Genomic DNA, 15,463 nt, shown 5'->3' with positions numbered 1-15,463 from the left:
AAAAAAGTGACACAATTTTGGTTGAAAAAGATCGAAAATATGATGTTTGTTCCAAAAGTAAGGCTTCAACATGATCTAACCTCACCATGATCTCTAACATCATCGTGATCTCTAACGTGCTCGTTGGTCTGTGCACACATTCTTTTTCTTTTCCCTTACGTCCACCCTCTATTACATTTATAATTCTTCTTTTCTGTTTTCACAGGTAATGGTACAGCGGTCTTTGTCAGCCAAAAATCTTTCACACGCCAAAGGAGGGTCAATTGTTGCCGGTTATCTAAAGATTTTACCATTTTTCATGTTTGTTTTGCCCGGAATGGCCGCTCGTGTTTTGTTCCCAGGTTAGAAACTTTTCCAATAAAAACCATTCTGCTAAAAAAAAAAAAAAAGATTAATAAATCATACTGTTTACATGTTACAATGCTGTAGGCATAAGATAGAGGTAAGAAGAAGGCTGCAGATTATTCAGGGATTTGTGGTTCAAGGGAAAAGTCGAAGCTAAAATGCGTCCTTATCTTCACTTCAGACCTGACATGAAAGACTTACATCAAATCCATTGCTAAGGTCGCTGTAAAAATGGTTGGATCATTCTATCGCTCCAGAAAGTATTTCACTCCTGACGCAATTCTCCAGTTGTACAAGAGCCATACATCTTTACATGGAGTACTGTTACCTCATCTAGGTTGATGCCGTTCAAAGTATCTTTCCTGCTTTGATAGAGTACAAAACCGAATTCAAAATCTAGTGGGAATGGATGTCCTTTTCTCTTCCCCACAGAATCTTTCTCACTGAAAAGACGTTGCTAGTCTTTCTCTGTTCTATCGCTATTTTCATAATAGATGCTCAACTGAACCTCAATCTATAGTTTCCCTTCCGTAAAACATTTACAACAAGAACTCGTTTAGCTACACCCACTGCCAATAGTTTCCCTTTCTCACTCTGGGTACCTAAAACTAAATGGAACCTCCATGAGCAAAGTTTCTTTCTTCAATTGTGGAACACAGTACCATGGGTGCTGCTTTCCGAATAACTACAACACAGCCGTTCTCAAATCCAATGCAAACAAAGTTTTGCTGAGTCGCCCTTTTAAATAATCAATTTCTAACCGGTAACAACCATTGTTATTAATTTCTTTGATGTTTCACTGTCCGTCTAACAAACTAAATAACCCTTATCGTCAAGTAGGTTTTGAGCCTTTATTCGTTAGTAAAGAAAAAATTCGGTTTTACATCCGTTTTAGATACTGGCATGTGTTGGACAACTTTAGATATTGATTTCCAAGCTAACCATCTCTTGCCAGGTTTTTATTTTTCTCTCAAGTTGATTTGTATAATTTTCTCCAGTGTTTCCCTTGGCTTTCCTTTGTGAACTGAATTTATTACCTCAACTGTTCTACATTTACTACCCCAAGAACTCTCATCCATTCTTTCTATAATGTGGTCATACCATCGAAGTCTTCTCTTATGCACACATCTCTCTATAAAGTCCAGGTTTAATTTTCCTTTAAGCTCAACAGAACTAAGCCTGTCTTTAAAATTCACTTTACACATTCCTCATATCATTCTTATATTATTTCTCTCCATGCAACACATGTCCTCAAATTTTACTTCCAAACATCATCACGCTGGGTACACATGTAAGAGAATATTGTCACGCACCCAGAATGTTGAACAAAAAATATATAAACTGTGCTTTTGTATAAATAAGTTTAAGGTTTAGAAGGCTATGGCAATTCAATCTAAGATTATGAGGTCCGGATAAATGAAAAAATGGATGAGAAACCAGATGATGCTGTTAGATATTGAATAAGCAAGACCGAAGGTGTGCTGGTCAACGATTATAATGATTATTCAAGCCAAAAAATTTTGTCAGCTAAAACATGTTTTAGAATAATCAAAATATTTTAGAATAATCAAAATATTTCATTATTCTCCCCTCCCCCGAAAGCCTTTCTTTGCATAGGGATGTTGGGGGTGTCTATTCCGAACGCCGTTCTTAAGATGGGGAGGTTGGTGATGTCTATTCTGAAAGCCGTTCTTAAGAAGTGGAATGAAAAAGTCGTAATTTTTTTGGTTTACACTTTTACATTTCGATCCCTCTAAACAGTTCACATACAGTGAGAATCCTTAACCTCTAAAACTTAATGGGCCATTTTTCGTAATTTTATTAATTTATACTAATTTACACATTCCCTTAATTGCTTTTTAAAATTCAAACAGTACCTGCATGTTACCACCCCAAACCAGCACTAATATCCAGTGAAAGTCAGATTATTTCATTTTGACCACGGTCGTCAGTGTATTCAATTGTTCAGGGACAGCAGTGGCCACTAACAACAACCGTAGTTTACTTTTTTGTGAGGGGGGGGCGCAGGCTTCCACTGGGCAACGCCGGTTAACGGGTCCTGCTAGTAACAAATCCAAACTATTGAGTTGCAAATGACAAAATATTAATTTCTTTCATGAGCATAAAGGTAAACGATTTTATTTTGTTTCTTTACTCTTGAGTAATCACTTATCAAGGCTAAGAGTGCAGAAGTCTGATGATTCCTGGGGTCAATTCTTTGATTGTATGCCCGAAAGACTCAAGTATAAGTCCTAATACAAGAGAGATAGTTTGAATATGCGTTGTGACATGACTTGTACCATATGCCTTCTGGTCACCCGAAGATATAAAAAAAAAAGTGTGCTGAGCACATAGGAGAGTATATATTCCATTAATGTAGACTTGTAGCTAACACTATATGCAAATACGTCTTTTTATTGTTCCACTAATAATAAAGTAGTTATCTACTTTTTTGCTACCTTATTGTTCTTTATTTTTTTTTTTTGCTATATAACAATATATAAACACATACGAAACATAAAATACACTCTTTATCTAACTTAAATGCAACCAGATTTATCAAGTTACCTTCCTCGAATGATAGCACTTGAACTACTTCGCTTTTATAGAATGTTACACAAATAAAAATTGCTTATGTAATGTGGTAAACGTTCGAAAATTAATAGGTTAAGTTTGCTTGAAGCATTGTTAATTGTGTATATAAGAAAAAATTTTAGTTTATAGAAGGCAAAACAATGCAAAGGTGTGACGAATAGACTCAAACTTATACAACTTAAGATATAATGATGGAACCAGCTGTGCAATTTCACTTTTATTGATCCAATGCATGTGTATATGCATATAATCATACATATATGCATTTTTTATGTGTTTTTTATACAATATTTTGCATGCAGGATGTTCTTACTTGTGTCAGGTGGTGAAGTGGTCAGGTGGTTTGTCCGTGATGCTATATTTCGGGATGTCTTCAGGTGTGTGCTAGACTTTCAAATGTTCATTTATCCTAGCTGAAATTTTAAAATTACTATTTTATTTTCCTTTCTGATTGGATGTTCCCTCTCTCCAAAAAATTTGAATGCTTAGCAACTACTGCTCTGTCAACTCTCTTCCACATTTGCATCTCTCTGCACGTCACTGTGTGAAAGTCTCTGAAAATGTAAATAATTTTCCTTCTGTGCACCTAAAACTAAATAGAACTTACATAACCAAAGTTTATTTACAAAAACACTATTCGACCGGACTGCTTCCCATATGACTATAGTATGGTCATCCTCAAGTCTAATGTTAACAAATTCTTGTTGAGCCGTCCTCATTTCTGGTCAGTCGAACATTGTTACGAGTCATCACATTGCTGTTTCACTATCCTTTTACCAAACCCATTGACCTTTATCCTCAAGTGGCATATGGGCCTTGATAAGTGGTGACTCTTTAGTACATAAATTAGTGATATGGGGAAAACACTAGTGCTGGGACGATTAATCAGAATCAGAACCGGAAATTTAAAAAATCGGAACTTTTTAGGGTATTAGAATTAGTATCAGAATCGGAAAATTTTTTGCTTATTTTGCGATGCCAACAACGATTATTTTCATTGTTTTCATTTGTTTGTTTTTGGTTAAAACTTAATTTTCTATAGCTCGTATTAATGATGAAAAACTAAATATTTATTGATTTTAAACTTCCAGTAAAGCTAAAATCTATAGATCAATCTCCATAAATGTATTTATATGTTTAAAAATTATATGTACATATTTCATGTTTTTTGTGATAGCCTCCACCCCCAAAAAACTATATTTAGAAATTAAAAAAAATTGGAATCAGTAATTGTATCAGAATCAGGAATTTAGAACAGAATTGGTAATTGTATTGGAATTAGGAAAAATATTGGAATCATCCCATCACTGCAAGGCACCATTGATACATCCTTTGATGCATCTAAAAAAGTGTATTTTTGGGCTGTTATACAGATGTATTTTTAGGAGGGAATAAAAAAATTACTTTAGCATATTTAATATGGAATATAATATTTTCTTAACTTTCGAATACGTGATTATATATATATATATATATATATATATATATATATATATATATATATATATATATATATGTATATTTTTATTTTTTTTTTATTTCAGATGAAGTCGCTTGTATTGATCCTAAAATATGTGAAAATGTTTGTGGTAATCCATACGGCTGCTCAAACATCGCTTATCCACTTTTGGTGATGCGCATCCTGATGCCTGGTAAAATATTTGCATCTTATAAATCATGAAAGTGTGCCAACATTATCAGAGTTTGGTGGCTTATTAGCGGCTGCAGTACTGGGAATTCAAACATTGTTATAGATTTCCGAATCATCTATATACTGCGAGTATATATATATATATATATATATATATATATATATATATACATATATATATATATATATATATATATATATATAATTATGTTATCAAAGAGTAAATCTTTAACAAAGCAAAATTATCAAGATTAGAAAAGTTCAACACTCAACCCTGGACAAGAATATGAGAGTGAACCTCCCCTTTAATGTAGCCTCGTTTTCGAATATCATTATAATAGTATATGGCCATTGTTGTAATGGTGTGAGATAGGAACTTGTAGTAATTTCAATGTGCAGTAGTTCTTCACGAAAATAAAGTCAGCAAAACGGTACGTAAAAAAGGGAACATTCAAAAGTAACACAGCAAAAATAATAGAAGAATATTGTCTGCCCAGAGAAATTGGACCGAAGGAGTGAATTAAATATTGTCTCTTTAATGTGATTTTATTATTAGTATTGAACTATGTAGCACAATATTAATTTCTGAGTATTTATTAGTACTTATTAATTCATCGCCTTTTGGTCAAGTCTATTTGTAAAATACAATGGACACTATTTTCATAGAAATGTTAATAACTCATATTAGCTGCATTTTATTATTTTTTTTTTCTGTCCAAACAAAACTTAAGGGGATTTGGCAGAGAAGCCAACAAATGAAAAAAAGGGTAAAAAATTCAAATATACAATAAACAAATGTTGCCATAGTCAATAAGATTACTTTTGTAGCTGCCTGGCTCATTTGTTTGTTTGTTTGTTTGTTTGTTTTTTGCGTTTTGAAGTAGTTTTAATGCTATTTTTTAAATCTCAAATATTCTATTTTTGCAAAGGTTGGTTTGGTTGCCATGAAGAAGACTGTAGGCCGCCATCTTGTTTCTGCTCATAAAAACCGAATATGTGAGATTTAAAAGAAGCATTTAAAACTACTTTAAAATGCAAAAAAAAAAAAAAAAATAATAAGCTAGGTGTGTCCTAAAATAACTTTTATTGGATATGGTAGCATTTATTTATGGTATATTTGATTTTTTTACCTTAGCTTTTGTTAATGTTTGTTGGATTCTCTGCTAAATCCCCAAACCTAATTTTTTGTCCTATTCAGAAAAATATCAGCTTCATCAAAAGATATTCATTGATTCCATATATTTCTCATTCCGTAGAATTTCTACGGATCATGCTAGTTTATATGATTCTTGATTGTTCTCTTGATTGTTTTCTTTTTTCTTTGAATTTTCCTCATTATGCTAGCCAATCAGAAGGAACAATTCATTTCATCCTTGTACCTGTTTGGTGTTGAAGTAAGAATGTTCTTTCATATATAAGTGTGATTGGGATAAGATAATGTTTTGAATCGATTTTTAAAATAAAAATATAAAAACAAAATAGAGTAATTTAATTTTTTTTTTTTTTTTTTACAAAAAAAGGTCTTCGTGGTATTATGTTTGCTGCAATGCTGGCTGCAGTGATGAGTACGCTGACGTCTGTTTTTAATAGTGCCAGTAGTCTTTTCACTATGGATCTTTGGACAAGATTCAGGACGAACGCTTCCAGTTTGGAACTGCTTATAGTTGGACGGTAAGTGTTTCAAAATATCCAAACAATGTTTGGTTCTTTTGTGCACTTTTGAATTTGTTTTCAGTACAGTAGAAAGTATTTATCGGTTTCTATTCTTTAAAGTAGCTCTTTAGTTGTGCGACCAAACTAGAAAGATATCAAGTAATTACAGAAAGGATCACGTGAAATTTGCTAACGTTCCTAAGTGAAAGTGTTTTTGTGGAACGAATTAGGTTCGAACTTGGCACACTCAGGTTGTCAGTCCGTATCGTTAACCACTGAGGCACCATCATCTTCCTGCTGCTCCTGCTACTGTATGTTGTTGTTGCTGTTGTCGTTGTTGTTGTTGTTACTGTCGCTGTTGTTGTTGTTACTGTTGCTGTTGTTGTTGTTGCTGTTGTTGTTGTTGCTGTTGTTGATTTTGTTGCTGTTGTCGTTGTTGATGTTGTTACTGTTGCTGTTGTTGTTGTTGCTATTGTCGTGTATTTTGTCGTTGTTGTTGCTGTTGTTGTTGCTGTTGCTGTTGTTGCTGCTGTTATTGTTGTTACTGTTGCTGTTGTTGTTGTTGTAGTTGCTGTTGTTGTTGTTGTTGTTGTCTTTGTTGTTACTGTTGCTGTTTTTGTTACTGCTATTGTTGTTGTTGTTGTTACTATTGTTGTCGTTGTTGTGGCTGTTGTCGTTGTTGTGGCTGTTGTTGTTGATGATGATGTTAAACAAATCAGACTTTTACACAGAGCTCACATAGACCATGTCACAGGGTTGTCAGGTTTGCATGAAGTCACCTTCATTGTTATACCTGATTTACAATTGACATCCAGAGCAGCACGGCTCTAGCGATAGCATAAGAAATCTGAGAAAGTGCGTCACAGCACACACAAAAGAATGGCGGCTATCATCACTTCATGGATTTGCAGGTGAAAAGATTAGGATTAAAGCTACATTTCAGAATATTGCAACAGACAGGAAGTTGCTAGTGACATGTAGTAGATAAACAGATAAGATTTTCTTTCTTTTTTTTTTCAAACCATGGAAGAGAGGTGCTCCAATGGCCTTTATTGGGGATATTGTATATGTATATAATATCCACAACCCATATATATATAGAATAGTGGATAAGACAAAGAAAACCTCTGAAAACATTGCTAATTTCCAAACAAATCTTTATTTGCTTTTACAGTCACTGGTCTTAAAATAAATGACGACAACAACGAAACAAAAAAATAAAAAGAGGAGAGAATGAACAAACTTCTACTATTTGTCACTTACCCAGCAAAACTCAAGCTGTTATATGATGTTTCACTGTTCGAATAATCTGTGGAGCTCAGAGAATCAGTCCACATAGTGCTACAATTGCTTTAGGGCAACATTGGATTCTCTAATAATCTTGATATTTAAAATTTTGATATTTCTTCTTCTTCTTCTTCTTCTTCTTCTTCTTCTTCTTCTTCTTCTTCTATTCATTTGATGTCAACTTTTCCTTGTCCAATAGTCAAATGCTTTTCTGATATTTTTCAAGCTTACTCTCCAATCCTCATGTAACAGAGTTCAAATGCATGTATGATAGCTGTATGCAAATGACCGAGCCCTGTGAGTGCCAGATGACGTCATGGCAAAGGAAAAAAGATTATGAAAAGACTGTGTGCGCAGACGAATGATCACATTAGAGATGGACAGAGAAAAAGACGTGTTAAGCGTCTACTATCTTGAAGATATTGTCATCGAGTAATTTCTCTTTATGTGGACGATCTCAACAAGCTGCACCTATCTCAGGCATCTCCCACATTTACACAATGGGATGAAATTTCAATTCAATTATAAATCTCATTTAGCGCATAACCGGATCCATACTTTCATTTTGCTGTGCTGCAAAGTTGTTCCTCCTAAAGAAATAACACAGCACAATAAGCTGTATTAAAAGTTGCTCTTTTTTCTCGTTTATTTTGCATGTAGCATACGCATTTATAACTAAACTATTCACTGTTCTAAGTTGACATCAATAGAATTTAAATTATAAAATTTCAAAAACTACCTGACAAATATACCCGGTGAACCAAGTGCAAGAGAGATTCAAACAATTGCACTTAATGGAACGATCAAAATCTTAAATATGTCTTTTGGTTGGAATATTTGAGTTAGTGGTTGAATGTTTGGCATCCAGTAGGATACGCCAACCTGAGCTTGAACAAACTGGTAAGAAAATTAAAAAAAAAATTTTAATCATAGAAAATCTTATAAAAGTGCTAAGTTGTAGCTCAACATTATATACTTTTAGAGATTTGAAATAATTTAATAGGAGACATTAATATTTAAATATTTTTTGCCAATTCAGAAGCATAGGCGACCCTAAATGTGACCGTGTTGATATCAGGTGAAAACCTAACCTGGATATGAAAATATTCCGATTACCAAACCGGACTCCCTGTTTTAGTTTAAAATAAATAAGCAAATTGGCATAAATATGTGCAACTTTCGAACACGTTTTTTCACTTTTTTATTTTTTTAATATACTTTACAGATTTATTTCAAACTAAAACACGAAGTCCGTTTTGGTAAGCAGAACATTTTTCACATTGAGGTTAGGTTTTCACCTGACATTGGTACGGTCACACTTAGGGTCGCCTATTGAAGTGTTGAAATTAATGTTTAAAAAAAAAACGCCGTTCATGCTAACGCGTACAAAAATAAATAAATAAATAAAATAACTCCAATTGTGTAAAACAATCTTCTCTTGATTTCTCAACTCGTCATCACAAAATCTCGATTACATTCCGACCCTCTTGCAAAAAACTCCATCCTTATATACAGCCTTTTAATTGCGTTAGTACCACGATTTGCATATCTTTCTTCCCTTCTCTTTTCTTGTACTCGATGGATTCCAGGTTCAAATGGCGGTGGTTCTCGTGCAGATCATTTTGTAACCTCAGTGTTGTTAGGTTCTGTTACCCCCCCCCCGTGATCTGATCACATAGGCTACATCCCGTCGGTGGTCGTCTTTGTGGGGTGCTTCTTCGCAATTGTGGGGCCTCTTCAGAACCATGGGCTTCCTCAGAAGCACATGCGTTCTATTCCTGCTTCATGACCATCTTCTGAGTCTGTTTTGTCATTGGATATCAGACTTTCCGACATGCTCTCCAAGGATGTTGTGCTTTTTGAATTTTCTGACAAGAGTACATGGTATCGGGGGCATAGGTCCTTCACGTGTCGGGCATCCCATCCACCAAGATGGATTGTGGACTGATTATTTCAGTAACCCGACCCTGGCCAAACGCTGTGGTAAACTGATTCTGTGGAGCCTTCACCCACATGTAGCCTCCAACTCGGTATGAACTATGCTCCGGACCTGCTACTGGTCGTATAACATTGATTCCTTTCACCGGGCCTCGTACCAGTATATGGCATTGGCTGGTGAGTTCAAAGATGACTCGGCTTTTTTTTTGGAGTCACATTGTACCAGTAGACCACCTCTGGTATTGAACAATGCATTCTAGTCGTGATCTGTTTCACAGTGCGATGGCATTGCTCTGCTGTGCCATTCCTGGCTGGGGCATATGCACAGCGAAATCTCAAGTTCATGCCCCATTCATCTGCAAACGTCTTGAATTCTTTTCTGCGGAAAGCTGTGTCATTGTCTGTCAGTAGTTCACGAGGTGAGCCACGTTCAAAAAAGACCACTTCCAGCTAACGAATTATAGTTGCTGAGTCCTGCCGTGCTAATTGCCTCCACACTGAAAACTGCGACGGCCCACAATCAGTGATAGTTAGGAAATGGTAAGCACCGTAGTGTGTAATGTCCGTTCCCAACTGTTGCCAATCACTGCTCACCTCCAGCTTTCCTTTCTTCCAGTGAACTGGCGCTATACACAAACTTATACAAATATATTCAAGTCAAAATGGTTTATTCTAACTTACTTTCTAAAACAAAACTAGCTATTTGCTATGTTAAAATGAGTATAAAAAAATATCCCTAATAATAATGCATAACCGACTGGTAAGAAAAGAACTTTCGTCTTTTACACTAAAACAACATTGACGGTAAACAACGGTCCTTACAAAACAAGAAAATAAGACTGACAGGACTGGAGAAAATCTGAAAGTGAGCAGATAAGAAGGTGAAATATCCCCCCCCCTTTTTTAAAAGTTTTCCATTCTCGGCCTAGTTTGTTTTCATGTCAACCTATTGCAACTGCATTTTTCCATAAAGACGTTTATTTTTCTTTCTTTTTTGCTTCATACTGACCCTTTCTTTTAGTAAAAGGCTTGGTCGCGGCTTCCAAAATAAATATATGTAACGTGGCTGTTACGTTTGAATAGTATTCATTAGTTCCAACCTCTCTCGGACACCACACCGTCTGGTACTGTCAAAAAGGAACAAACAAACAAACAAAAATAAATCCAACTTGGATTTTTTAGCAAAAGCCATTTATTACCATTACTTGCATGCTTCTTGTTTTTTCTAACTGTTCCTTTCGTCTCTCATGGGATTAACAAAATCCTGCAGTTTCGATATCAGCTTAAAAGTCGTTCGTCACCACCACAGGGCCACACGTTCATCTCACATTGGAACAATTTAATTTTTTACTCTCCCTCGTCAAATGGGGTCCTATTTTTCTTTTCCTTGTCATGCAAGTCTGCACTCATTTACCAATTTGCATAGTGCTCAAATGGCTGCTGCTGCTAATATCTTTGTGAACCATCTATCCTTCAGCTCCTGCTGATATTTTCACACACGCTCATATGCACTCTGTTACTCTGTTATTTATAATGTTGAAGAAATTTTGTTCCCCCATCTAAACTTTATAAAAAAACTATTTTTCATTAATAACTATTTTTCTACTTTATCGTTTTCCATAATTTATGAATATTTTACTATTTGCGACATGACAATTGCGTAGGTACCATTTGTTTTACTTGGAATTCAGTATTTCGAATTTCATTCGTTTAATATAGAAACACGTTTTTGTCTTATGTGACCTTTAGTTGAGACGAATTCATTTGTGTTTCTAATCTATGTCACCCCTTGTCTGCATCATATTATTACAGTGTAAGCTCAGCTTTGTTGATTCTATTTTGTTCTTTGTAGAGTAATCATTGTGGTTTTGGCCGTATGTACAATAATCTGGATTCCTATAATGCAATCTGGCCAAGCTAGTGAACTCTGGCAATACTGGCAGGCTCTCATGTCGGCTGTAGGACCACCGTGGGCACTTGTTTTCTTGATGGGATTCTTTTGGCAAAGAACAACAGAACCGGTGAGTCAATGGCAGCTGTTTTTGCTAAAACTTTAAAATTTCAACTCGATTTGTTGATTGCATAAAATGTTACAAGAGAAAGGATACCCCTACTTCCTAACATTAAAAAAAAAAAGAAAAATAAAAAAAAATATATTTTTATTTACTTTTTATTACTTAGGTATTTATTTGCATTGTGTCGTATTATGAAAAGAGTTATCTTTCTTAGCGTCTTTTTCGTTTTGTTTATGTAGTGATATGCAAATTAAGTATAATTTACATATGAGCAGATAGCTCATTATTTATAAACCGACACCAACTAGAACAGGTGGTTGTTGAACGCTTGCTTAGCGTTATACACGACATATCAATGGCGTCGACGATAGGATATTCTCTGGTCTTTGAAGACCCGGCATACGTAGATACTTGGATTCGTTGCTTTGCTGCTAATGCGAGAAGCAAAAAGTTAAAAGACAACAAAAAACAAGGAGGAGAGAATGAAATCACCGACTTGTTCATGGCTAACGTTGGTTGTGAAGCAATTATGAAGGTTGCTACAATGGTTTACCCTCGAGAACTAGAAGAAATGACTTTCGAAGAAATAAGTCAGGTTATCAAGGGAAACATGAGGCCAAAGAAAGACTGGAGATTGCAGAAAGGATCAAGTTTATGGCAATGAAGTAGGAAGTAGATGAACCGATAGTAAAATATTTACACCGGTTAAGAAGTGCGAGTAAATACTGTGACTTTGAAAAACTAGGAACAGAAGAACAGACATCAGAAGAAGACTTAATTCAACTAAGATTGATTGCAGGTATGCATAATTCGGCACATAGATATAAGCTAATTGAACAGTTATAACTTACAAACATGCCCTTGAATATGTATCTAGAATTTATACTACAGCAGGAGTTAATACATACCAAAACCAAAATAATAATAATAAAAAAAAACTCCTATGAAGAAATAATGGCTGACACGTATATGGTAGAAACGAAAAGGAAAAAATGTACGTACTGTAGAAAAATCCATAAAAGGAAAAAAGAAAAATGCCCAGCGTTTGGAAAAACATGTTCAAAGTGTTTAAAAAAGAATCACTTCAAAGAAGTATGAAAAAATGTGGAAAGAATAGAGGATGAAAATAGACAAATTTTTAATGTAAAGAAAGATAATATACAAAATACGGGGTCAAGGAACGGAGATACAAAAATAACAATGAAAATCAACAATTGTGTTGTTGAAATGGAGATAGATACTGACAGTGAAGTAACCATAATACCCAGAAATTTATGGGAAAAAAATGAGAAAACCGTTTAAAAAAAAAGCAACGTAAAATTATGTCAGTTTGATGGCTCGATTATAGCAGTTATGGATTACTTTGAAGGTTCACTAGAACTAAAAAAAAATATGAAGTAAGAAATTGCCGAAAAACGCATGGGCTATTGGAGAATGATGTATTAAAAATAAATTCAAGAAAGTTTATTAATGAGATAAAAATGGAAAAAACAGGAAAATTAAAAAATTATGAAACTAGCCTGAAATTAAAAGGAAATGTTCCCCCCCCCTCCTGCGAAGCGAGAAAATTACCAGTGCATTCATTATTTTAGTAATAGCTAAGTTGCGAAAGTTAATAAAGGAAGAAAGTAAATGGGCATCACCCATTGTGGTATTAAAAAAAAAAGACAGTGACTTGAGAATTTGTGGAGATTATAAAATAGGGTGAACCATAAAGTTTGCGCCGACTCATACCCTATTCTGAATGTGGAAGTAGCTTTACATAAACTTGCCGGAATGAAAGTATTTTCGAAGATAGACCTAAAATTAGCTTACCACCAAATTCCCATAAATGAAAATTTTAAAGAAGTGACGACAATAAACACACCTATAGGCCTGCTAAGGTGGAAAAGGATACCGTATTGCATAAAAACGGCAAGAGCAATTTTTCAAAAAGCTATTGAAAAAGTAATAGGAAATGTTGAAAATACCATCTGTTATCAAGACGATATATGTGTTGGAGATTTAAATGAAGATGATTTAAAGAAAAAAAATGAAAATATACTGAACCGGCTAAGAGACGCTGGCATGAAAGTAAATACAAAAATGTGTGTAACCAACAGTAATGAAATATCATTTTTGGGTTACTAAATTTCAAAGGAAGGGATTTCTCCAGATGAAGCGCTAATAGAGAAAATTCTAAAAGTGGTTACACCAAAATATAAAAAAGAGTTGGAGTCTTTCTTGGGGTTGGTAAATTTTTATAGAAAATATGTACCAAAATATAATGAGTTGACAGAACCATTTGTGAAGTTAAAAAAAAATGTGGAATTCATTTGGTTAGAACACCAACAGAAAACCTTTGAAAACTTAAAACAGATTCTGTCGAAAAAGCCAATAGTACAAATTTTTGACCCTAAGAAGGACATAACTCTAACTATTGACGCTAGTGAGCATTCCGTATCCGGTATTTTGTCACAAGATGGTCATCCAGTAATGTACTTATTGAGGAGATTAACAATGACTGAACACAATTATTCTAATATAGGAAGGGGGGCACTAGCTATAGTGTGGACAACGGACAGAGCAAGACAGTTCTTGATGGGAAAAAAATTCTTGTTGAAAAGTGATCACAGACCACTGGAATTTATTTTCAACCCAAGAAAAGAACTACTAAAAGGTACAACGTCCAAAATATTATGTTGGGCGATCAGACTGATGGCATTCGACTTTGACATTAATTATGTTAAAGGGAATACGATACCGCATGAGGAATTTGAAGACACATTCCTGCATCTTGTAGAAACCGATGTAATATCTGTAGATAAAATGGCTACTGAAACTACAAATGACCCAGTGTTAAACAGAATAGTGTTGAGGATAAAAGAGAATCGCTGAGGAAATTGTTCAATGGCTGAAAGACCATTCAAAGAAATAAGACATAAACTGACTATAGAAAACGGGGTAATATGTAATGGAGACTTGGTAGTTCCCCCAGAAACACAAAGGAGACAGGTTATAAAAAGTGGACATGATGACGTACATTGTGGAGTTGCAGCTACGCAAAGAAGATTAAAATTGGAAACATGGTGGCTGGGGTACTCAAGAGACGTAGAGGACTACGTAAAAAGATGCAAAAAATGCATAGAACTCAGGAATTTCAAGCAAAAGAAAATACATGTGTGGCCCCGAGAAGCAGAACCGTGGAGCAGAGTACACATGGATCATGCCTATATCAATGGGATAGGACTATTATTAACATTAGTAGACACATATTCAGGTTGCCCTGAAGTGGTTAGAGTACCTGATAAATAAAGTACCACCGTAAAACAAATATTAAGCGTAATATTTTCAAGAAATGGGATACCGAGAAAATTGGTGACAGATAATGTGCCAGAATTTGCGGATGCTGATTTGCATGAATGGTTAATAATAATCGGATGCAGACCTTACAAAACCCCTCCCTACCACCCTAAAAGTAATGGGATAGCAGAAAGGATTGTGCAGACGGTAAAGAAGAGCATAAAAGCATGCGTACAACTGAAAGAGAAAATCGATGCTTTCTTACCAAGATTATTACTAAGTTATAGAACAATTCCACATGCAGGTAGACTAGAAAGTCCATCTGCCTTAATGAGCAGACAATTAAGATCCCCTTTAACTGTGCCATATGCCACAAATCAAAAGATGTGGTACAAAAGAAATAGGAATACGGAAGCCGAGACAGCAGAATTTATTATGCAGAAAAGACATAATACTGCAATATTAAATAAAGAAAATAGGAACAGTGTTCTAGCTCATGCTGACCAAATAAGATCCCAAGGAGAACAATCGGATGAGGAAATGCCTTCAGAGCTGCCCATTATTGACATAACAGAAGAGTTACTGCAGAATGAGACTGCGGAGGAAGAAGTAGAGAGAGACGAGTTAGAAGAGGGAGAAGTAGAATGGGGCAAGGCAGAAGAGGAAGATTAGAATATGAAGGAGGATCACTGCGATT

General features: G+C 34.9%; 1 protein-coding gene across 1 annotated transcript in view; it reads left to right on the top strand.

Annotated features, from left to right (window-relative positions):
• Window positions 1-15,463, top strand: part of LOC145303514 (sodium/glucose cotransporter 4-like) — an 86,158-nt gene that overhangs the window by 51,098 nt on the left and 19,597 nt on the right. The window contains exons 9-12 of the mRNA XM_080144950.1: window positions 206-341; window positions 4,485-4,592; window positions 6,112-6,262; window positions 11,322-11,490. Of these exons, the coding sequence (XP_080001076.1) occupies window positions 206-341; window positions 4,485-4,592; window positions 6,112-6,262; window positions 11,322-11,490 (564 nt within the window). The remainder of the gene's footprint in view (window positions 1-205; window positions 342-4,484; window positions 4,593-6,111; window positions 6,263-11,321; window positions 11,491-15,463) is intronic.

Source organism: Euprymna scolopes, chromosome 19 (assembly GCF_053919585.1).
Source record: "Euprymna scolopes isolate OS-2025 chromosome 19, ASM5391958v1, whole genome shotgun sequence".
In the NCBI taxonomy this organism is placed as follows: domain Eukaryota; kingdom Metazoa; phylum Mollusca; class Cephalopoda; order Sepiida; family Sepiolidae; genus Euprymna; species Euprymna scolopes.
The sequence above is the reverse complement of the archived record's forward strand: the minus strand, read 5'-3'. Positions and strand labels throughout refer to the sequence as shown.